General features: G+C 44.9%; 1 protein-coding gene across 1 annotated transcript in view; it reads left to right on the top strand.

The window, feature by feature from the left end:
* ACTL6A (actin like 6A) overlaps positions 1 to 25294 on the top strand; it is a 63968-nt gene that overhangs the window by 15074 nt on the left and 23600 nt on the right. The window contains exons 2-9 of the mRNA XM_038746098.1: positions 6985 to 7061; positions 7206 to 7380; positions 10622 to 10722; positions 16620 to 16717; positions 18990 to 19084; positions 21596 to 21702; positions 21785 to 21874; positions 24264 to 24325. Of these exons, the coding sequence (XP_038602026.1) occupies positions 6985 to 7061; positions 7206 to 7380; positions 10622 to 10722; positions 16620 to 16717; positions 18990 to 19084; positions 21596 to 21702; positions 21785 to 21874; positions 24264 to 24325 (805 nt within the window). The remainder of the gene's footprint in view (positions 1 to 6984; positions 7062 to 7205; positions 7381 to 10621; positions 10723 to 16619; positions 16718 to 18989; positions 19085 to 21595; positions 21703 to 21784; positions 21875 to 24263; positions 24326 to 25294) is intronic.

The following is a 25294-nucleotide window of genomic DNA, read 5'->3' as shown; positions in this document are numbered from 1 at the left end:
TGGCTGACAGAGAAAGGGACATGGAACACGATATCTCCGCTGATCCCATCGGCAGCGGACGCTTATTTGCATTATTGCATTGGCTTAGTACAGTGCTCTGCACACAGTAAGCGCTCAATAAATACGATTGATTGATTGATTGGCTTTAATAACATCTGAAGGGTCCTTTCCCTTTGTACAAAAACCAGCGGAAAAGCAAAATACAGGCTCAGAAAAGGGTAACAGAGGAATCAATCAGTCGTATTTATTTGCACAGTGCTCTGCACACAGTAAGTGCTCAATAAATACGATTGATTGATTGGCTTTAATAACGTCTGTAGGGTCCTTTCCCTTTGTACAGAAACCAGCGGAAAAGCAAAATACAGGCTCAGAAAAGGGTAACAGAGGAATCAATCAGTCGTATTTATTTATAGTCGTATTTAAGCACTTAAAGAGCTGTTTATTGAGCGCTTACTCTGTGCAGAGCACGATACTGTATTGGGAGAGTACAACAGTATTAAGCGACACGTTCCCCGCGCAGAATGATCTTTCGGGGTTAGAGGAAGACCTCACCCATCCAAATACTAATCGAAAAACGATTACGAAATACGATTGATGATGAAAAAGGAACCACAAAAGGTAGTCGTTGCCCTTTCTTTGAAAAAGTATCACTCTCCTCCTGTTTCGGTCCTTTTGTCTCAAAAATGTGCGTCTGTGCATGTGTTTTAGTTCTGCCGTAGTGTGTTTTCACCCCACCTTTTGGCGACAGCGTGATGGCAGAGTTAGGGGACACACGTGTGACAAGTTTGGAAAAAATGGGCATCCGTGGGATTTGGGCGCGAGGTTCCGCAAGAATACCGCCTTCATGTTTCGTACATATCTATTCCATTTATTTTATTTTGGTAACCTGTTTGGTTTTGTTGTCTCCCGCTTCTAGACTGTGAGCCTGCGGTTGGGTAGGGACCGTCCCTATATGTTGCCATCTTGGACTTCCCAAGCGCTTAGCACAGTGCTGTGCACACGGACCATCCCCCCCATCTTACCTCCTTCCCTTCCCCACAGCACCTGTATATATGTTTGTACATATTTATTACTCTATTTATTTATATTACTTGTACATATCTATTCTATTCATTTTATTTTGTTATTACATTTGGTTTTGTTGTCTGTCTCCCGCTTCTAGACTGCGAGCCCGCGGTTGGGTAGGGACCGTCCCTATATGTTGCCAACTTGGACTTCCTAAGCGCTTAGCACAGTGCTCTGCACACGGACCATCCCCCCCATCTTACCTCCTTCCCCACAGCACCTGTATATATGTATATATGTTTGTACATATTTATTACTCTATTTATTTATTGATTTTACTTGTACATATCTATTCTATTTATTTTATTATGTTAGTACGTTTGGTTTTGTTCTCTGTCTCCCCCTTTTAGACTGTGAGCCCGCTGCTGGGTAGGGACCGTCTCTAGATGTTGCCAACTTGGACTTCCCAAGCGCTTAGTACAGTGCTCGGCGCACAGTAAGCACTCAATAAATATGATTGATTGATTGATTTAGGAAAATCGGGTGTTTGTAGGTAATGCCTCCTGGTGACATTCCCTCAGGCGGGCATGTGTGGCTGAAGAGGTCACTGTGGGGGCCTGACGGTCTTAGCCACCTGTGCACAAAGATCGTTTCTTCCGCTGTTGCAGAATAATAATAATAATAATAATGATGGCATTTATTAAGCGCTTACTATGTGCAAAGCACTGTTCTAAGCGCTGGGGGGATACAAGGTGATCAGGTTGTCCCACGGGGGGCTCACAGTCTTCATCCCCATTTTACAGATGAGGGAACTGAGGCCCAGAGAAGTTAAGTGACACGCTGCTTCTCTCATGGTACTTGTTAAGCGCCCACTGTGTGCCAAGCACCGTCCTAAGCACCCGGGTGGATACAAGTTAATCCGGTCGGACACAGTCCCTGTCCCGCCTGGGACTCACAGTCTTCATCCCCATTTTACAGCTGAGGTAACGGAGGCACAGAGGAAGTCGTCACCTGCCCAAGGTCGCACAGCAGACAAGTGGTGGTGTGGGATTAGAACCCAGGTCCCCCCCGACCCAGATGCATCTGTGACAGCATTGCCTGGGGCTCCCTCCTGCCTGGAACTCAGTTTCCCTTCCCATCCGACGAACCAACGCTCCCCCTTTTCAAAACCCTACTAAAATCACATCTCCAGGAAGCCTTCCCTGATGAATCTAATCAATCAATCGTATTTATTGAGCGCTTACTGTGTGCAGAGCACTGTACTAAGCTCCTTGTGGGCGGGGATCGCGCCTGCCAACCCTGTCGTAGTTTCCCAAGCTCTTACACGGTGCTCTGTACATAGGAAGCACTCCAACAGCAGGAGAAGCAGCGTGGCTCAGTGGAAAGAGCCCCGGCTTTGGAGTCAAGAGGTCATGGGTTCAAATCCTGGCTCCGCCAGTTATCAGCTGGGTGACTTTGGGCAAGTCACTTTACTTCTCTGGGCCTCAGTTCCCTCATCTGTAAAATGGGGATTAAGATTGTGAGCCCCACATGGGACAACCTGATCACCTGGTAACCTCCCCAGCGCTTAGAACAGTGCTGTGCATATAGTAAGCGCTCTCTTCCTCCCTTCAAAACCCTACTGGGAGCTCACCTCCTCCGGGAGGCCTTCCCAGACTGATCCTCCCTTTTTCTCTCCCCGCCCTACCTCCTTCCCCTCCCCACAGCACCGGTCCATATGCTTGTACAGATTTATTACTCTATTTTACTTGTACAGATTTACTATTCTATTTATTTTGTTAATGATGTGCATCTAGCTTTACTTCTATTTATTCTGACGACTTGACACCCGTCCACATGTTTTGTTTTGTCGTCTGTCTCCCCCCTCTAGACTGCGAGCCCGTTGTCGGGTAGGGACCGTCTCTATGTGTCGCCGACTTGTACTTCCCAAGCGCTTAGTACAGTGCTCTGCACACAGTAAGCGCTCAATAAATACGATTGAATGAATGAATAAATGCCATTATTATTATTATTATAAGAAAAAATTAAAACACAGTGCATCGTGAAACATTGGAAACGGGCTCACAGACCCGCAGCCATCTCCAGCACGTACCTATTTCTTTGTACTCGTCCTCTGTAGTGAAGTCAAAATTATTTATTTTGATTTCTCCAGGTTTTTTTTAACGTCCGCCTCCCCCATAAATTGGTAAGCTCCCTGTGGGTAAGGAACATGTCACCGCTCTGTTCTTCCCAAGCGCTTAGCACAGGACATTGTGCCCCAGTGGGCACTCAATAAATAGTATTGCTACTGTTCGTGCTTGCTCTCCTCCTGCTGCACGGCTAGTACAGTGTCTTGGGCACTTCCCAATCTCCATGGCAGGGAAAAGCTTTCAACTGTTAATAATAATAATAATGGCATTTATTAAGCGCTTACTATGTGCAAAGCACTGTTCTAAGCACTGGGGAGGTTACAGGGTGATCAGGTTGCCCGCAGCGGGCTCACAATCTTCATCCCCATTTTCCAGATGAGGTCACTGAGGCCCAGAGAAGTGAAGCGACTTGCCCGAAGTCACACAGCTGACGATGGGCGGAGCCGGGATTTGAACCCATGACCACTTGACTCCAAAGCCCGGGCTCTTTTCCACCGAGCCGCACTGCTTCTTGTTGCCCTGGGACCCTAAATTGGAGAATTAGATTGGAGTCTGCTGCGTCCCCAGTGTGATCAGAGAGCACTCAGTTCATCCTGGAAATCCAGCCATTATAAATAATAATAATAATAATAATAATAATAATAATAATGCATTTGTTAAGCGCTTACTATGTGCAAAGCACTGTTCTAAGCGCTGGCGGGGATACAAAGTGATCAGCTTGTCCCATGGGGGGCTCACAGTCTTAATCCCCATTTTACAGATGAGGTAACTGAGGCCCAGAGAAGTGAAGTGACTTGCCCAAAGTCACACAGCTGATGGTCTCACATCCGTAAAGCAGCCAATCAGTGGCATTTATTGAGTGCTTGCGGTGTGCAGAGCACCGTGGCTCAGTGGAAAGAGCCCGGGCTTTGGAGTCGGAGGTCATGGGTTCAAATTCCGGCTCCGCCAATTGCCAGCTGGGTGACTTTGGGCAAGTCACTTCACTTCTCTGGGCCTCAGTTTCTCATCTGTAAAATGGGGATTAAGACTGCGAGCCCCCCGTGGGACAACTGGTCACCTTGTAACCTCCCCGGCGCTTAGAACAGTGCTTTGCACATAGTAAGTGCTTAATAAATGTCATTATTATTATTATTATTATTACTAAGGGCTTCAGACCGTAATAATTATAATTACAGTACTTATTAAGCACTTATTTTGTGCCGAGCACTGTTCTAGCCCTGGGGAAGTACAAGTTGGCAACATATAGAGACAGTCCCTACCCAACAGTGGGCTCACAGTCTAAAAATGGTCATGGGTTCAAATTCCGGCTCCGCCAATTGTCAGCTGGGTGACTTTGGGGAAGTCACTTCACTTCTCTGGGCCTCAGTTCCCTCATCTGTAAAATGGGGATTAAGACTGCGAGCCCCCCGTGGGACAACCTGATCACCTTGTAACCTCCCCGGCGCTTAGAACAGTGCTTTGCACATAGTAAGTGCTTAATAAATGTCATTATTATTATTATTATTACTAAGGGCTTCAGACAGTAATAATTATAATTACAGTACTTTTTAAGCACTTATTTTGTGCCGAGCACTGTTCTAGCCCTGGGGAAGATAAGTTAATCAGGTTGGACCCAAGGAGCTCCCACTCTTAATCCCTGTTTTACAGATGAGGTAACTGAGACACAGAGAAGTTAAGTGACTTGCCCAGGGTCACACAGCAGACAGGTGGCAGAGCCCAAATTAGAACCCAGGTCCTTGTGATTGCCAACTTGTACTTCCCAAGCGCTTAGTCCAGTGCTCTGCCCACAGTAAGCGCTCAATAAATACGATTGATTAAGATTAAGACCTGTTCTCTAGCCTCTAAGCCATGTTTTGTATATGTGTGTATGCATTATATATATATCATCATCATCATCAATCGTATTTATTGAGCACTTATTGATGCTTATTAATGCTTATTGAGCATTATATATATGTGTGTGTGTCTGTGTGTGTGTATATATATATGTCATCATCATCAATCGTATTTATTGAGCGCTTACTGTGTGCAGAGCACTGTACTAAGCGCTTGGGAAGTACAAGTTGGCAACATATACAGTCCCTACCCAACAGTGGGCTCACAGTCTAAAAGATATATATATATATATATATATATATATATATATTCACACATACACATATATATGCATATTATAGGGTTGATGAATGTGATCCTTGCCCACAAGGAGCTTACACTCTAAAGGAAAACCAGGTAAATACTGATTTTTTTTTCCCACCGAATAGCAGTAGGAAGACAAATAAGAAACCCGAGGACCCAAACACTAACCCCATTCCCCTTGGGCTTCTCCTCTTCCAGCAGCACTTAGTACAGTGCTCTGCACACAGTGAGCGCTTAATAAATAACTATTACTTCGAAGTTATCTTGTGCCCGAGTACCTGCGTGCTTCCCTTTATGAATTAAAACCCTTCCCTTTATGAATTAAACATCCCAGGGGCTCGCGTTTCATCCTCCTGCCAGAAAGTCTCCGGAAGAAATGTAGAGTCCAGGAAATATTGTCCTTCGGGACGCCGAGAAGCGTTTAAAGGAGGAGCGAGCCGTCTGAGTGATTTCCTTGGTGATCATCATCATCAATCGTATTTATTGAGCACTTACTGTGTGCAGAGCACTGTACTAAGCGCTTGGGAAGTACAAGTTGGCAACACCTAGAGACAGTCCCTGCCCAACAGCGGGCTCACAGTCTAAAAGGGGGAGACAGAGTACAAAACCAAACATACTAACAAAATAAAATAAATAGAATAGATATGTACAAGTAAAATAAATAAATAAACAGAGTAATAAATATGTGTGATGATGGTGGTATTTGTGAAGTGCCTACTGTGTGTCCAGCTCTATTGTAAATCCTGGGGTAGAGACAAGCTAATCAGGGTGGACACAGTCCCTGTCCCCCGTGGAGCTCACAGCCTCAATCCCCATTTTGCAGATGAGATAACTGAGGCACAGAGAAATGAAATGACTCGCAGCAGACGGGTGGCGCAGCGGGATTAGAACCCAGATCCTCCTGACTCTCAAACCCATGCCGAAGCAGCGCGTCTCAGTGGAAAGAGCCCAGGCTTCGGAGTCTGAGGTCACGGGTTCAAATCCCGGCTCTGCCACGTGTCTGCTGTGTGACCTTGGGCAAGTCACTTCACTTCTCTGAGCCTCAGTTAACCTCATCTGTAAAATGGGGATTAAGACTGTGAGCCCCATGGGGGACAACTTGATCACCTTGTATCCACCCCCAGCGCTTAGAACAGTGCTCTGCACATTGTAAGCGCTTAACAAATGCCATTATTATTATTATAATTAAGTCACTTCACTTCTCTGGTCCTCAGTTCCCTCATCTGGAAAATGGGGATGAAGACCGTGAGTCCCCCGTGGGACAACCTGATCACCTTGTAACCTTCCCAGCACTTAGAACAGTGCTCTGCACATAGTAAGCGCTTAACAAATGCCATTATTATTATTATTATTATTGTTATTATTAAGTCACTTCACTTCTCTGGGCCTCAGTTCCCTCATCTGTAAAACGGGGATGAAGACCGTGAGCCCCCCGTGGGACAACCTGATCACCTTGTAACCTCCCCAGCGCTTAGAGCAGTGCTCTGCACGTAGTAAGCGCTTAATAAATGCCATCATTATTATTATTCTACGCTCTATCCATTAGGCCACGCCGCTTCCTTTTCTTCCTTCAGGCCGCCTCCGTTGACCTCAGTCCGCCGAGGACTGTTCATGAGTCGTATTTGTTGAGCGCTTGCTGTGTGCAGAGCACTGTACTAAGCGCTGGTTCCCCAGAAGCCCCCTCTCAGGCGCTCTCAATTTATCCCTTCAGATGAAGTCGGGGCCCTCGTGTTCGACATCGGATCCTACACCGTGAGAGCAGGGTACGCCGGTGAGGACTGCCCAAAGGTAAGCGCGATGGAGCCGATTGAAAGCGAGCGGACGCCCCGCGCGACCCCGGAGCCTCGGGTTTCGTGTCGGGGAAAATGGCACCGAGGGGGTTGGTTGCTGCCGAGCGGTCCGGCCCTTCCCTTCTCCCTGCCCGGATTGCAGGTGGATTTTCCTACCGCCATTGGAGTGGTGCTGGAGAGGGACGACGGGAGCACGCTGATGGAGATCGACGGCGAGAAAGGGAAGCAGGGCGGCCCCGCGTACTACATAGACACCAACGCGCTGCGGGTTCCGAGGGAGAACATGGAGGCCATTTCGCCTTTAAAGAATGGGATGAGTATGCTGCTGAAGAGCGCTCACTTTGCCCGACGCCTTGCTCCTTTTGCTCGTCACAGGGTTGCTTTTTGTTTCTTAAAGGCAACGGGGTTTCAAAGCGATACCCATCTGAGTCAAATATGGGCCTCTGGGGGAGGACGCCTGGGCCGGCGGCCGAGGGACGGGCCTTTGGCGTGGCCTCCTGCACCGTACTAATAATATTAATACTACTGCTAATAATGATGGTATTTGTTGGGCGCTTACTGTGTGTGTTAGGCGCTGGGGAGGTTACAGGGTGATCAGGTTGTCCCACGGGGGGCTCACGGTCCTCATCCCCACGTTACAGGTGAGGTGATTGAGGCCCAGAGAAGGGAAGTGACTTGCCCAAAGTCACACGGCTGACAGTTGGTGTGCCAATATATGTTGCCAGTTTGTACTTCCCAAGCGCTTAGTGCAGGGCTCTGCACATGGGAAGCGCTCAATAAATACGATTGATGATGAGTGGGGATTTGAACCCGTGACCTCTGACTCCAAAGCCCGGGCTCTTTACATTAATATCAATACATACTTACTACTCTGTTTATTTGCTAATGATGTGCATATGGCTATAATTCTGTTTATTCTGACCATTCTGACACCTGTCCACATGTTTTGTTTTGTTGTCTGTCTCCCCCTTCTAATAATAATAATAATAATGATGATGGCATTTATTAAGCGCTTACTATGTGCAAAGCACTGTTCTTAGCGCTGGGGAGGTTACAAGGTGATCAGGTTGTCCCGCAGGGGGCTCACGGTCTTAATCCCCATTTTACAGATGAGGTAACTGAGGCACAGAGAAGTTAAGTGACTTGCCCAAAGTCACACAGCTGACAATTGGCGGAGATGGGATTTGAACCCATGACCTCTGACTCCAAAGCCCAGGCTCTTTTCCATTGAGCCACGCTGCTTCTAGACTGTGAGCCCATTGTTGGGTAGAGACCGTCTCTATATGTTGCCAACTTGTACTTCCCAAGGGCTTAGTCCAGTGCTCTGCACACAGTAAGCACTCAATAAATATGATTGAATGAATGAATGAATGAGTATGTAATTCTAAACAGTCGTATTGGTTGCAAGCCCCCTCCTTCTTCTGCCCGTCTCGATCCCCCCCGCCCTACCTCTTTCCCCTCCCCACAGCACCTGTATATATGTTTGTACAGATTTATTACTCCTCATCATCATCATCAATCGTATTTATTGAGCACTTACTGTGTGCAGAGCACTGCATTAAGCGCTTGGGAAGTACAAATTGGCAACATATAGAGACAGTCCCTACCCAACAGTGGGCTCACGGTCTAAAAGGGGGAGACAGAGAACAAAACCAAACATATTAACAAAATAAAATAGAATAGACAGGTACAAGTAAAATAAATAAATAAAGAGTAACAAATATGTACAAACATCTATACATATATACAGGTGCTGTGGGGAAGGGAAGGAGGTAAGATGGGGGGGATGGACAGCGGGACGAGGGGGAGAGGAAGGAAGGGGCTCAGTCTGGGAAGGCCTCCTGGAGGAGGTGAGCTCTCAGCAGGGCCTTGAAGGGAGGAAGAGAGCTAGCTTGGCGGATGGGCAGAGGGAGGGCGTTCCAGGCCCGGGGGATGACGTGGGCCGGGGGGTCGACGGCGGGACAGGCGAGAACGAGGTACGGTGAGGAGATTAGCGGCGGAGGAGCGGAGGGTGCGGGCTGGGCTGGAGAAGGAGAGAAGGGAGGTGAGGGAGGAGGGGGCGAGGGGATGGATGGACAGCCTTGAATCCCAGGGGGAGGAGTTTCAGCCTGATGCGCAGATTGATTGGTAGCCACTGGAGATTTTTGAGGAGGGGAGTAATATGCCCAGAGCGTTTCTGGACAAAGATAATCCGGGCAGCAGCATGAAGTATGGATTGAAGTGGAGAGAGACACGAGGATGGGAGATCAGAGAGAAGGCTGATGCAGTAGTCCAGATGGGATAGGATGAGAGATTGAGCCAGCAAAGTAGCTGTTTGGATGGAGAGGAAAGGGCGGATCTTGGCAATGTTGCGGAGCTGAGACCGGCAGGTTTTGGTGACGGCTTGGATGTGAGGGGTGAACGAGAGAGCGGAGTCGAGGATGACACCAAGGTTGCGGGCTTGTGAGACGGGAAGGATGGTAGTGCCGTCAACAGTGATGGGAAAGTCAGGGAGAGGGCAGGGTTTGAGAGGGAAGACAAGGAGTTCAGTCTTCGACATGTTGAGTCCAAGTGTGAAAGTGCCACTGGGATGCGAGAAGGAAGCCAACACCTCCTCCTTTTACAGATTTATTACTCTATTTTACTTGTACAGATTTGCTATTCTATTTATTCTATTTTGTTAATATGTTTTGTTTTGTCGTCTGTCTCCCCCTTCTCGACTGTGAGCCCGTTGTTGGGTAGGGACCGTCTCCATATGTTGCCAACTTGTACTTCCCAAGCGCTCTGCACACAGAAAGCGCTCAATAAATATGATTGAATGAATGAATGCAAAATCGTAATGCGATGTACCCGATTTTAGCCGGTACATATTTGTGATGTCTGTCGACTAGATGTCTTTTTCAGGCCTTAGACCACCTATATGCCCACGTGTATGCAATTTCCATATATTGGTATTTTATGTGTGAAGGAAAGCTTACCTCAAAATGTGTACTGTTGATGCATCTATATTCATTCAGCTGTATTGAGCGCTTCCTGTGTGCAGAGCACTGTACTAAGCGCTTTTCCTGGTCTGTTGGAAGAAATGGGAGCAGTAGTCACTGTGAGTCAACGTTGGCTTCCTCTGAAGCTGGGGGTATGTTAGTTAAGGTGGGAGATCCCCAAATGGGCCTTGTCCAGGACAAAAGGGGACACCTAGTAAGTAGCCTTACTCAGAAGCACTTTGAAGTATGAAGTGAGTTGGCTATGTCAAGTGCTGTTCAGAAGGATGCTACTTTGGTGGTAATGAAATTCTATTTATTCTGACGACTTGACACCTGTCCACATGTTTTGTTATGTTGTCTGTCTCCCCCTTCTAGACTGTGAGCCCACTGTTGGGTAGGGACCGTCTCTATATGTCGCCAACGTGTACTTCCCAAGCGCTTAGTACAGTGCTCTGCACACCGTAAGCGCTCAATAAATACGATTGAATGAATTGATGTGTTTAGAAACTTAAACGAAGGTGACTTTTTTGATAGATGTTTTCCGTCTTAGTGTTATCAGCTCAATGCATAATATTAAAAATAATACTCTTGATTACAGTTGAGGATTGGGACAGTTTCCAGGCGATTTTGGATCATACCTACAAAATGCACGTCAAGTCGGAAGCCAGCTTGCACCCTGTTCTTATGTCGGAAGCACCGGTGAGCCTGAATTTTCCCCGTTTCTCTAAATGGAATTTCATTAGTGTCACAAACTACGACAAGATGATATAATGCTCTAGATTTTATTAGATCGTACCGAAGTTGGAAGATAGATGTTTAGAAGATTATTGTTTATTTTCCTTTGCTGAAACTTAAAATCATGTTCTTTGCTTTCTTAAAGGTAGCTAACATTTCACTTTAAAAGATCATATTGTTCTAATTAGATAATTAGATTTTTTGTGTAGGATCTTCCATTACTTCTTAGATTGTACGCGCGGCCCCCTCGCCCCCAGGGATAGGAACCATGTCTAATTCCACCTCTATATTCCCTCCCAGCACTTAAATCAATCAATCAATCGTATTTATTGAGCGCTTACTGTGTGCAGAGCACTGTACTAAGCGCTTGGGAAGTACGAGTTGGCAACATATAGAGACAGTCCCTACCCAACAGTGGGCTCACAGTCTAAAAGGGGGAGACAGAGAACAAAACCAAACATACTAACAAAATTAAATAAATAGAATAGATATGTACAAGTAAAATAAATAAATAGAGTAATAAATATGTACAAACATATATACATATACACAGGTGCTGTGGGGAAGGGAAGGAGGTAAGATGGGGATGGAGAGGGGGACGAGGGGGAGAGGAAGGAAGGGCTCAAAGCAGCCCTCTGCACAAAGTAAGCACGTAATAAATACAATTACTACTACTCTGGGAGTGAAAATGTTTCTAGAGGTTTTAGACAGTCATTAAAAAGTAGTGAAAAGTCTTTAGAAGTAGTGAAAAATGTGTGACAGTGTCAGGCCTTCATAAAAAGATTGGTAAAAATTAATCTGACTGTTGGGGCCCTAGCTTTAAATTAGTAGGCGTACCCTTCTCTTAGCTGAAGGGGGAAAAAAGAAACTAAAGTAGTGAGTGCAAGGCAACAGGAACAGCACGGCTCAGTGGAAAGAGCACGGGCTTGGAAGTCAGAGGTCATGGGTTCTAATCCCGTCTCCGCCACACGTTTGCTCTGTGCCCTTGGGCAAGTCACTTAACTTCTCTGAACCTCAGTGACCTCATCTGTAAAATGGGGATTAAGACCGTGAGCCCCACATGGGACAACCTTGTATCCCCCCCACCCCCAGCGCTTAGAACAGTGCTTCACACACAGTAAGCGCTTAACAAATGCCATCATTATTATTATTAAAATGTAGTTTCGTCGTTTTAATGGGCCGTAATATGAAACGGAAAGCATAAACGCAGCTTTGTGAAATCTGAACTGTTTTAAGCGGACTCTTTTAAAGCATTCTCAAAATTGTCTTATGTAATTTTATCTTTCCCGATTGCAGTTGATTTCTTCCAGCTCTTGTAATTTAGAAGTCATTTGGACCTTGAGTCAGTCAGTGGTATTTATTGAGTACCTACTGTGTGCAGAGCATTATACTAAGCGCTTGGGAAACTACAGTGCAGCAGTCAGGAACAATCCCGTCTTGCCAAGCGTATAGTATAAGAATAATAATAGTAATAATGATGGCATTAAGCACTTACTATGTGCAAAGCACTGTTCTAAGTGCTGGGGAGGATACAAGGTGATCAGTTTGTCCCACGGGGGGCTCACAGTCTTAATCGCCATTTTACAGATGAGGTAACTGAGGCACAGAGAAGTCCCTGTATATATGTTTGTACATATTTATTACTCTATTTATTTGTACATATCTATTCTATTTATTTTATTTTGTTAGTATGTTTGGTCTTGTTCTCTGTCTCCCCCTTCTAGACTGTGAGCCCACTGTTGGGTAGGGACTGTCTCCATATGTTGCCAATTTGTACTTCCCAAGCGCTTAGTACAGTGCTCTGCGCACAGTAAGTGCTCAATAAATACGATTGATTGATTGACTGATTGATTAAATGAGTTGCCCAAAGTCACACAGCTAATTGGCAGAGCTGGGATTTGAACCCATGACCTCTGACTCCAAAGCCCGGGCTCTTTCCACTGATCCACACTGCTTCTCTCTTAAATGTAAAATACTGTAAGCTTCAAGAAACTTAAGCTAGAGAAACAGCAAGGACTAGTGGAAAGAGCGTGGACCTGGGAATCATAGGTCCAGGTTTTCATCCTGGCTCCCCATTTGCCTTCCGGGTGACCCAGGGCAGGTCACTTAACTTCCCAGTGCCTCGGTTTCCTCACCTGTTAAGTGGCGATTAAATGCCCGTTCTCTTTCCCCCTTCAGTTGGGCATCTCATGTGAGACAGGGGCCGTATCTGACTTAATTTTCTTGTAGCTGCCCCAGAGCTTAGTAAAGTGCTTGACACCTAGCGCTTGACCCATCCCATTATTGTCGTTATCATTATTATTCCCAGGGATCGATCAATCAGTCATATTTATTGAGCGCTTACTGTGTGCAGAGCACTGTACTAAGTGCTTGGGAAGTACAAGTTGGCAACATATAAAGACGGTCCCTACCCAACAGTGGGCTCACAGTCTAGATGTCCAGAATGTTCAGTGCTGCGGCTGTTGGGGTAAAGAGCGGCGATCTTTTGTGTCAGTTGTGACCCCAGACAGTTGATGAGGTGGTACGCCAGAGCTGACCTTGTGCAACCTCTTGTCCACCTAAGCAACAGAAGCGGTGCCGTGCCGGAGCCAAAGAAACCCCCCACCAAAAAACCTTCCAGCCTTTTTGGGGACATTTCTGGGGATTTTCAGCCCTATGTCCTGGCTGAAATCATGCTTCACTTGACTGTAGGAGCCCCCAAGCCTACGCTAACATCTGTGGGGTCCAGAAGCCCTCTCGTGCTTCCCTCCTGGGACAAGCAAGGTTTTGGGACCCCTGCCTAGAGAACCCAAATCCTCACGCTCCTTATAGCCACCCCCCGTGCCCCCCAAGCCCAGGCATCGCTCCAAAGGCCAGGGGATCACTCAAGGAGTAGCTCACTATTCCACTTCTGGGACTGGCTTTGGGAAGCTCTCGGAGATAGGACTCCTTCCCCCTCCCTTGGCTTCCCAGGTCCGCGTGTTCTCCCTGGCTTCCGAAGAGTTTCCTCCGCCCCTCCCGCAGACAGGCAGCAAGAGCAGAGCTCTCATTCATTCATTCATTCAGTCGTATTTATTGAGCGCTTACTGTGTGCCGAGCGCCGTACTAAGCGCTTGGGAAGTACAAGTTGGCAACATATAGAGATGGTCCCTACCCAACAGTGGGCTCACAGTGTAGAAGAGGGAGACAGACAACAAAACAAAACATATTAACAAAATAAAATAAATAGAATAAATACGTACAAGTAAAATAAATAAATAGAGTAATACGTACGTACAAACATACATATATACAGGTGCTGTGGGGAGAGCTCCCACAATATCAGCACATTAATCGGGTAATTAAACAGAATTCCAATCCGAACCTCCTCTTTTCCTTAGATCGAATATTCCCTCTCCCATCCCCGCCACCCAAGGACCGCCTCTGTCTACTTTTCTGTGGGCCTGTCCTTGGGCTGGCGTGCCTCTGGTTCTTTCCCCTCTTCTCTGAGGGCATCACAGATTCCACTCCGGCCTCCTTGGAGTCAGTCCTTCAGGCGCTAGGCCAGCTCTGTGCCGTTCCTCCCTCTCGGGAGCCGAAACCTCACTCTTCCGGAGCCGGAAATCTTTCGGGATGACATCTCACACCCTCCCCTTGGGCTTGCCCTCCTAGAATCGTGGCTCAAATCGCCCTTCTCCAACCACGGCTGAGGGTCTCTCCTCCTGCAGCTACCCAGGCCCCGTGCATCCTCCCTCTGATTGGCTGAGTTCTAAGATAATAAGAATAATAATAATGATGGCATTAAGCACTTATTATGTGCCAAGCACTGTCCCAAGCGCTGGAGAGGTTGCAAGGTGATCAGGTGGTCCCACGGGGGGCTCACAGTCTTCATCCCCATTTTCCAGATGAGGGAACTGAGGCCCAGAGAAGTGAAGTGACTTGCCCAAAGTCACACAGCTGGCAACTGGTGGAGCCGGGATTAGAATCCATGACCTCTGACTCCAAAGCCTGTGCTCTTTCCAGTGAGCCACGCTGCTTCTCTACTGTATGCAGGGATGTTGTAGTGTTCAAACATCATACCATGTGGGGCTCACAGTAGCTGCTTAATCGATTTATGGAATGCTTTTCATTCATTCATCCAATTGTATTTATTAAGTGCTTACCATGTGCAGAGCACTGTACTAAGCACTTGGGAGAGTACAATAAAATAAACAGGCACATTCCCTGCCCACCACGAGCTCACAGTCTAGAGGGGGAGACAGACATTAACATCCAGCGCTTAGAACAGTGCTTTGAATGTAGTAAGCGCTTAATAAATGCCATCATGATGATACAACTTATTTACTCTATGCAGAGGACTTTACTAAGCTAAACTCAAGAAAATACAGATTTAATAGAGTTGGTAGATGTGATCCCTCCCACCTGGGAGCGTACAGGGGGGAGACAGACATTAAATAAATGACAGATTACTCCAAGTGCCTAGGCGATGCAGGAGGAAATCGTAAAAACAAGGCCTTAATCAGGAAAGGCCTCTTGGAGGAGATGTGATTTTAATAAGCCTTTGAAGGTGGAGAGTGACGGTCTGGCAGATACGAACGGAGAATTTTGTAGCTGGCAAGACAGATGAGACTGAGGTAGAGCGAATAAGTTGGCATCTAGACTGTGAGCCCCTTGCTGGTGGGGGATTGTCTCCATCTGTTGCCGAATTGTACTTCCCAAGCGCTTAGTACAGCGCTCTGCACACAGTAAGCGCTCAATAAATATGATTGAATGAATGTGGAAGCGGATGGGCAACTACTGGAGGTTCTTGAGAAGTGGGGCGACGTGGACTGAACGTGTTTTTAGAAAAATGATACAGGCGGCAGAGTGAAGGAAGTACTGGGGTTGGGAAGAGACAAGAGGTTGGGAGATCAGCTGGGTTCACTATTCACACATTTGATTCAACTTGACACCCGTCCACATGTTTTGTTTTGTTGTCTGTCTCCCCCCTGTAGACTGTGAGCCCATTGTTGGGTAGGGACCATCTCTATGTGTCACCGATTTGTACTTCCCAAGCGCTTAGTACAGTGCTCTGCACACAGTAAGCACTCAATAAATACGATTGAATGAATGAATGAACTGCCTTGTTTTTTCCAGTACAAAATGAGGGGTGTTGTTAGAATAATAGTAACAAAAATATAATAATAATACGGTATTTGTTAAGAGCTTACTATGTGCCGAACACTGTTCTAAGCAATGGGGTAGATACAAGGATATCAGGTTGTCCCACGTGGGGCTCACAGTTTTAATCCCCATTTTACAGATGAGGTCACTGAGGGCACAGAGAAGTGAAGTGACGTGCCCAAAGTCACACAGCTGACAAGTGGTGGAGCCGGGATTAGAACCCACGACCTCTGACTCCCAAGACCGTGCTCTTTCCACTAACTAATGTTATCAGTGGGCGTTAATGTTGGTGATTAGCTTTGAGGTTTTTTTAGGTGGGCAAGCTAACGAAACTTTAGGTGAGGGGAGGGAGAATTGGGTGTCCCTCGATAAATGAATCTGAAGTTTACGTTTTCCTGTTACGTGGGGTTTTTTTTTTTTTACTTGACTTTCAAACACTTTGGAATGTATTAAGATTTTGTGTTTGAGCAGTCTGAATTATCTTACAGTGCAGAAAACACAGCAACAAGCACGTAACAAGCATCAGGCATTGGAAGCAAATTTTGTCATGAAGAAATACTGTTCATAGGCCAGGATGTGTACAGGAAGATTATTCTACTTGTTACCCTTTGCCTGTTTCTTTTTCTTTCTCTCTCTCTCCCTCTCTCCATATATATATACACACACATATGTATATATATACACACACACACGTTAGACTTGATATAGCAAATTAACTATTACAATTTTTCCCCTTCTAGTGGAATACAAGAGCCAAGAGGGAGAAATTGACAGAGTTGATGTTTGAGCACTACAACATCCCTGCATTCTTCCTTTGCAAAACGGCAGTCCTTACAGCGTATCCTTCTACTGCGTATGGGTTTCAAAACGACTGGTTTTAAAATAACTTTTGAAAGAAAGACGCAGGATTGGGAGTCAGGAGACCTACCTTCCAACCCCAGCTCTCCAACCGCGGTGCCTGCTCTGACTTTGCGCAAGTTACTTCAATTCCCTGGGCCTCCGCGTCCTCATCTGTAAAAATGGAATTAACTCTCTGTTTTCCCTCCTTTTTTAGACTGTGGGTCAGGGACTGTGTCAGAACGGTTTATCTTCTATTTACTCCAACGCCTGACACGTAGTAAATCCTTAACGAATATAATTATTATTGGACTTTAGCTTTTTTTTTTCATTTTATTAAAATCTTGCTTAAGGAACTGAATCTCGTCTTGAATTTTCATGGAGTTTTATCCCTACTCCCTTTCCTCCCTTTGGGTCCCCAAGCTTTAGTGATTTTACTCCTCATCAGCATCTACCGCAGAGGTAGAAAAAAAATGAAAGTAAAACCAGTTACTTTTCCTGTTAGGTCTGGAATAGGTTTGGTCGGAGAACGATTGAAAGTCTAAGGATTATTTTCAGTGGATTTCCGTAACCCTTAATGTATATTGAACGTTTGGAATGGTAGAAAAATGGTCCTTTCCAAATAGAAAAATTTGTACCTGGCAAGATTATCAATTAGCTTATTTAAAAGGACCCCACCCTCATCCCCCCAGCACTTATGTACATGTCTTTATCATCATCATCAATCATATTTATTGAGCGCTTACTATGTGCAGAGCACTGTACTAAGCGCTTGGGAAGTACAGTGGGCTCACAGTCTAAAAGGGGGAGACAGAGAACAAAACCAAACATACTAACAAAATAAAATAGAGTAGATATGTACAAGTAAAATAAATAAATAAATAGAGTAATAAATATGTACTATAAATCATCTGCCTACCCCCTCTAGAATATGTTGTTTGTGGGCAGGGAATGCATCTCAGTTGTATTATATTCTCCCAAGCGCTTAGCACAGTGGTCTGCACATAGTAAGCGCTCAATAAATACCATTGACGATGATGATGATGACGACTCAAATATTACCATTATGTGGCCCTATCATTGGCCTTATTTTAAGGGAGTTTTTTTGCTGCCTTTTATTAATAGTAATAATACTAGTGATTATGATTTTTAAGTGCTTACTGTATTTTAAACACGGGGGGTAATTGCAAGGTAATCAGATAATGTTGGTATAGTTAGGAAGTTAATCTATAATGGTTTTGTGGGGTTCTTTTTTTTTTTGACCTTGGGAATAGCAACTGATAATTGTGCAATTACCGTAAAAGAAGAGTAACAATATAACATTTTTTTAAATCAATCAATCAATCAATCGTATTTATTGAGCGCTTACTGTGTGCAGAGCACTGGACTAAGCGCTTGGGAAGTACAAGTTGGCAACATATAGAGACAGTCCCCACCCAACAGTGGGCTCACAGTCTAAAAGGGGGAGACAGAGAACAAAACCAAACATACTAACAAAATAAAATAGAATAGATATGTACTGCAGGCAGTGGAGAACAGGAGCCCTAAAATTACAAATAGATTCTTAAAGTTAAATCTAGTTGGCATTTTCTACTTTTTGTCTTCCCCCTTCCCCTTGGTTTTTAGACAGGAGGTCTTTCTGGAAAGTCAACAGGTACTTGAAATTAGTATATAGTGTAATATTAAAAGATTAGAAATTAATTAATATTTAGTGTCTGCGGCCAAAAGTCTAGAATTTCAATGGTACTATAATAACGTGAATTTATAAAATACCTTTCCTCCAAAAAAAACACAGATTTATTATTAATGAAAGTCTGTCGTATTCAATAAATACGATTGAATGAATGAATGAATGTCAGCAGATCCTCACTTAAGGTGTTCTTTTAAAGGACTGTTTGTCCTTCTGCAATGCCGAACAAAGGGATGTGGAGAGCAAAGAGAACCTATGTCAGAAATTCACTTTTTTCCCCAGGAGTCAGGTGAAAGAGATGTTAACTTTTTTGGCAGTACTTGCTACATTTCAATTCTTACCCATAATGGGGTATTGGAAATCCCACGGCCTTAGTCTTGTTGGGTGATTAGAATTACATATTGCCGGTTCACTCTGCTATTATTTCTGTGTGTCTTAGGCCAGAATTGAAGATGGGAATTGTGTGCTTAGTTTTGAAGCAGATATTTTAGGAAGGGGGTAAACGCTCCAAATGATGATTTCAAGCCAACCCTCACTCGAAAGGGGATTTCCGGTCCTTTCGTCTCCTTGACCTTCGGATTAGATTTGCGAACGGTCGCTCCACCGGGCTGATTTTAGATAGCGGAGCCACTCACACCACTGCCATTCCAGTGCATGATGGATATGTCCTACAACAAGGTAAATATTCCCAACTTGTACTTCCCAAGCGCTTAGGCCAGTGCTCTGCACACAGTAAGCGCTCAATAAATACGATTGAATGAATGAATGAATGAACGGATGGGTTCCTAGGGGCCCTGTTTCCTTATCCTGAGAAAGCAGAGGAAAGTTCTTTTGAAAACAACAGTTAAATGATAGGAACAAAGGGCTAGTTTGGGTGGTTGGGCTGTTTGCATAGTTTCCCAAATCCTGGGCAGCAAGTGAGGACAGCGACGGCTTCTGTGATCGTCGTGGAGAAAAACGGGGGCTAAAGGGGATGTTTCCCCCTCTAGACTGTAAACTCGCTGAAGGCAGGGAATGTGTGCATCAATTCCTTCAATCGTATTTATTGAGCGCTTACTGTGTGCAGAGCACTGTACTAAGCGCTTGGGAAGAACAAGTTGGCAATAGTGATATTAACAGACCGGGAAAAGGCAGAAGGGGGAGACTGGAATTTAATGGGGAAGGTGAGAAGTTAAGTTTTAGACCCATAGGGTTTGGAGAGGCCAAAGGAAATGTCATTCATAAAATTAATGGAATAATAAATATGTATAAATATACACAAGTGGCAGCACACCCATCTTCCACCAAGCTCTGAGCGGCAACTCGCCTTAGAGCGGGGAGTGTGGAAGAAAAACCGTTGTATTGAGCGCAGAGCACTGTACTAAGTGCTTGGGAGAGTACAATATGGTAGAATTGGAAAGCTTGATGTGGGTAATAATGGCATTTATTAAGTGCTTGCTATGTGCAAAGAACTGTTCTAAGCGCAGGGGAGGTTACAAGGTGATCAGGTTGTCCCACGGGGGGGCTCACAGTCTTCATTCTCATTTTACAGATGAGAATAATAATAATAATGGCATTTATTAAGCGCTTGCTATGTGCAAAGCACTGTTCTAAGCGCTGGGGAGGTTACAAGGTGATCAGGTTGTCCCACGGGGGGCTCACAGTCTTCATCCCCACTTTACAGATGAAGTCACTGAGGCACAGAGAAGTTAAGTGACTTGCGCAGAGTCACACAGCTGACAAGTGGCGGGGCCGGGATTTGAACCCATGACCTCTGACCCCACAGCCCGGGCTCATTCCACTGAGCCACGCTGCTTCTCTGTGTCTGTTTATTGTTATATTGTACTTTCTCAAGTTTGGACACATAATCAGGAGGGCTAATTCTCTGGAGAAGACACTGATGCTAGGAATAGTCCAGGGAAAAGGTGGAAGTGGCAGACCAGCAGCTAGATGATAATAATAATAACGATAATAATAATAATATTAATGGTATTAAGCATTTATTATATGCCAAGCACTGTTCTAAGAGATGGATAGAGACCATCACAACAATAACAGAAGAACCATTAGAAAGGATGCAGATTATGGCAGAGGACAGGACGTTCTGGAGAAAGAATATCAGTGGACTCGCTGTGAATCAGAAGCAATAATAATAATGGCATTTATTAAGCGCTTACTATGTGCAAAGCACTGTTCTAAGCACTGGGGAGGTTACAAGGTGATCAGGTTGTCCCACAGGGGGCTGACAGTCTTCATCCCCATTTTACAGATGAGGGAACTGAGGCCCAGAGAAGTGAAGTGACTTGCCCAAAGTCACACAGCTGACAATTGGAGGAGCCGGCATTTGAACCCATGACCTCTGACTCCAAAGCCCGGGCTCTTTCCACTGAGCCAAGCTGCTTCTCTAACAACTCGACGGCACTTAATAATAATAATAACTTTCCCAAGCATTTAGTATAGTGCTTTGCACACTGTAAGCACGCAATAAATACGACTGAATGAATGTATTGCATTTTCACTGCCAATGTCTAGTATGAAAAATTCTTTTTAAAAAAAAAATCTGAAATAATTATAGTATTTGTTCAGCGCTTGCTATGTACCAAGCACTGTACTAAATGCCATGGTAGATAAAAGATAGGTTGGGCACCGTTCCTGTTCCACGTGGGGCTCACCGTCTAATCTCCCCACCTAGACTGTAAACTCTTTGTGGGCAGGGAGTGTGTCTACCAACTCTTTTATACTGTACTCTCCCAAGCGCTTAGTACAGTGCCCTGCACGCAGTAAGTCTCCAGTAAATACTACTGACTGATTAACCTTTGGAAATCACATGTCTGTGGGTTTTTAGAGCAGCAGCGTGGCTCAGTGGAAAGAGCCCGGGCTTTGGAGTCAGAGGTCGTGGGTTCAAATCCCGGCTCCGCCAACTGTCAGCTGTGTGACTTTGGGCAAGTCACTTCACTTCTCTGGGCCTCAGTTCCCTCATCTGTAAAATGGGGATGAAGACTGTGAGCTCCCAGTGGGACAACCTGATCACCTTGTAACCCCCCAGCGCTTAGAACAGTGCTTTGCACATAGTAAGCGCTTAATAAATGCTATTATTATTATTATTATTATTATTTTGGGGTTTGTTTGGGGTTTTTTTGCCAAGTGGGAATTTTGTCTAGGGGATTTGTGGATTTATTGTCATATTAACATTTTTAACCTATCTCTTAGGAATTGTGAAATCACCTTTAGCCGGGGACTTTATCACTATGCAGTGCAGAGAACTGTTTCAAGAAATGAATGTAGAATTAATCCCTCCATATATGATTGCTTCAAAGGTGGGTAACATTTGGATCTAATGGGCTTTCTTTTCGGGTTATGAAATATGTTCATTTGACTGTGTGTTCTTTGAAATTTCAGGAAGCAGTTCGGGAGGGTTCTCCAGCAAACTGGAAGAGAAAAGAAAAGTTGCCGCAGGTTACGAGGTCTTGGCATAATTATATGTGCAATGTAAGTAACTCCTTTTTCTCCTACTTATAAGATCGTCAGGGGCTGTGGTCCCTTTAGGCAAATCGTGCCTTTCGTATCTAGGATAATATGCAGTAATGATAAAATGTCTTCAGAACAAGACATCACAAACTGTGAGCCCACTGTTGGGTAGGGACTGTCTCTATATGTTGCCAATTTGTACTTCCCAAGCGCTTAGTACAGTGCTCTGCACATAGTAAGCGCTCAATAAATACGATTGATGATGATGAGCTAGCTAGCTAGCTAGCTCTCTTCCTCCCTTCAAGGCCCTGCTGAGAGCTCACCTCCTCCAGGAGGCCTTCCCAGACTGAGCCCCTTCCTTCCTCTCCCCCTCGTCCCCCTGTCCATCCCCCCATCTTACCTCCTTCCCTTCCCCACAGCACCTGTATATATGTATATATGGTTGTACATATTTATTACTCTATTTATTTATTTATTTTACTTGTACATTTCTTTCCTATTCATTTTATTTTGTTGGTATGTTTGGTTCTGTTCTCCGTCTCCCCCTTTTAGACTGTGAGCCCACTGTTGGGTAGGGACTGTCTCTATCTGTTGCCAATTTGTACTTCCCAAGCGCTTAGTACAGTGCTTTGCACATACTAAGCGCTCAATAAATACGATTGATTGATTGATTGATTGATTGATGACTGTCTCTATATTCATTCATTCATTCAATCGTATTTTTTGAGCGCTTACTGTGTTGCCAATTTGTACTTCCCAAGCGCTTAGTACAGTGCTCTGCACACAGTAAGCGCTCAATAAATGCGATTGATTGATTGAAATAACTGCCTCCACATAACAAGTTTCCATTTGTCCTGGCAACCCACCATGTAAGGAATCTTGTCCAGAACTCACAGCTAATAAAACCTCCCCCCAGTCGGTTCCTTCAGTTTTACTGTGAAGATATTAGAGAGTCTGGGGAAAAAAAAAAAATCAATCTATATGAAAAACATATTTCAGTAGAAGAAATTGATCTAAGAGAAGCAGCGTAGCTCAGTGGAAAAGAGCACGGGCTTTGGAGTCAGAGGTCATGGGTTCAAATTCCGCCTCCACCACTTAGCTGTGTGACTTTGGGTGAGTCACTTAACTTCTCTGGGCCTCAGTCCATCTTTAAAATGGGGATTATGACTGTGAGCCCCCCGTGGGACAACGTGATCACCTTGTAACCTCCCCAGTGCCGTCTGTATATGTTGCCAGCTTGTACTTCCCAAGCGCTTAGTACAGTGCTCAGCACACAGAAGGCGCTCAATAAATACAATTGAATGAATGAATGAATGAACAGTGCTTTGTGCATAGTAAGCGCTTAATAAATGCCCTTATTGTTATTATTATGATCTAAAATCCATTATTTTAGAGCGCATTGTAGGAGTAGCAGAGAACAGGACTGGGAATCAGAGGAGCCGCCTCTGTCACTTACCTGCTGTGTGATCTTGGGTCCCTCCCTTAGTTTCTCGGTGCCTCAGTTTCCTCATCTACAAAATGGGGATTCAGTACCTGTTCTCCCTCCCCTTTAGACGGTGAGCCTCTTGTGGGACAGAGATTTGTGTCTGACCTGATTATCCTGAATCTGGCCCAGCGTTTAGTACACAGCGCTTGGTTCTTAGCACTTATCAAACACCACCACTGTTTATTAATTATTGTTATTATGATTACTATTATTATAGTCATCATGGTCATCATTATTAAGGTGCCGGCTAAATCACTTCTCTTTTTATGCCGAAAGCCAGATTAATCCTGTAGTCACGCAGCGGCAGCTGCTCTGGGACTGCTGATCGGGGGGGTTGCATCGGCCACGTCAGGGAGAGCTGCTCACCGAAACGGCTTTTCTTCCACACTCAATCAATCAATCAGTCGTATTTATTGAGCGCTTACTGTGTGCAGAGCACTGTACTAAGCACTTGGAAAGTACAAGTTGGCAACATATAGAGACTGAGCCACGCTGCTTCTCATTACCCTTACCAGTTGTTTCAGGCGTTTAACTTGCTCCTCACACCTCCTATCCTCTCCCATCTCGTGGCTCAGTGGAAAGAGCCCGGGCTTTGGAGTCAGAGGTCATGGGTTCAAATCCCGGCTCTGCCAACTGTCAGCTGTGTGACCTTGGGCAAGTCACTTCACTTCTCTGGGCCTCAGTTCCCTCATCTGTAAAAAGGGGATTAAGACTGTGAGCCCCCCGTGGGACAACCTGATCACCTTGTAACCTCCCCAGCGCTTAGAACAGTGCTTTGCACACAGTAAGCGCTTAACAAATACCATCATCATTATTATTATTATTACAATACGGTAGATTTCGTAGACAGGTCCGTAATGAAGTTAAAGTATGTTATGAAACCCAAATCTGACTAACTGGCTGTGTCTCTGCTCTTCTCCACAGTGCGTCATTCAAGATTTTCAAGCCTCTGTGCTCCAGGTTTCAGATTCAACTTACGACGAACAGTATGCTTTCTTCTTTATGCTTTCTTCTATATACCTGTATATATGGATATACCTGTATATATGGATATATGAGCCCACTGTTGGGTCGGGACCATCTCTATATGTTGCCAATTTGTACTTCCCAAGCGCTTAGTACAGTGCTCTGCACACAGTAAGCGCTCAGTAAATACGATTGAATGAATGAATGAATATGTTTGTACATATTTATTACTCTATTTTACTTGTACATATCTATTCTATTTATTTTATTTTGTTAATATGCTTGGTTTTGTTCTCTGTCTCCCCCCTTCTAGACTGTGAGCCCACTGTTGGGTAGGGACTGTCTCTATATGTTGCCAACTTGGACTTCCCAAGCGCTTAGTCCAGTGCTCTGCACACAGTAAGCGCTCAATAAATACGATTGAATGAATGAATGAATATGTTTGTACATATTTATTACTCTTTTTATTTATTTTACTTGTCCATATCTATTCTATTTATTTAATTTTGTTAATATGTTTGGTTTTGTTCTCTGTCTCCCCCCCTTCTAGACTGTGAGCCCGCTGTTGGGTAGGGACTGTCTCTATATGTTGCCAACTTGTCCTTCCCAAGCGCTTAGTACAGCGCTCTGCACACAGTAAGCGCTCAATAAATACGATTGAATGAATGTTGGGTAGGGACTGTCTCTATAAGTTGCCAACTTGTACTTCCCAAGCCCTTAGTCCAGTACTCTGCACACAGTAAGCGCTCAATAAATACGATTGATTGATTCTTTTTTTTTTGTAACTGACCATTTTAACCACACATTTAGACTTTTTTGTTCATCACTGCAGTGCCTTTTTCTGAAGTGATTATTCATTCATTCAGTTGTATATATTGAGCGCTCACTGTGTGCAGAGCACTGGACTAAGCGCTTGGGAAGTACAAGATAGCCTACAGAGACGGCCCCTACCCAACAGCGGGCTCACAGTCTAGGAGGGGGAGACAGAG

This window comes from Tachyglossus aculeatus, chromosome 1 (assembly GCF_015852505.1).
Source record: "Tachyglossus aculeatus isolate mTacAcu1 chromosome 1, mTacAcu1.pri, whole genome shotgun sequence".
Taxonomy (NCBI): domain Eukaryota; kingdom Metazoa; phylum Chordata; class Mammalia; order Monotremata; family Tachyglossidae; genus Tachyglossus; species Tachyglossus aculeatus.
Note: the sequence above shows the minus strand (reverse complement) of the source record. Positions and strands in the feature narration are given on the sequence as shown.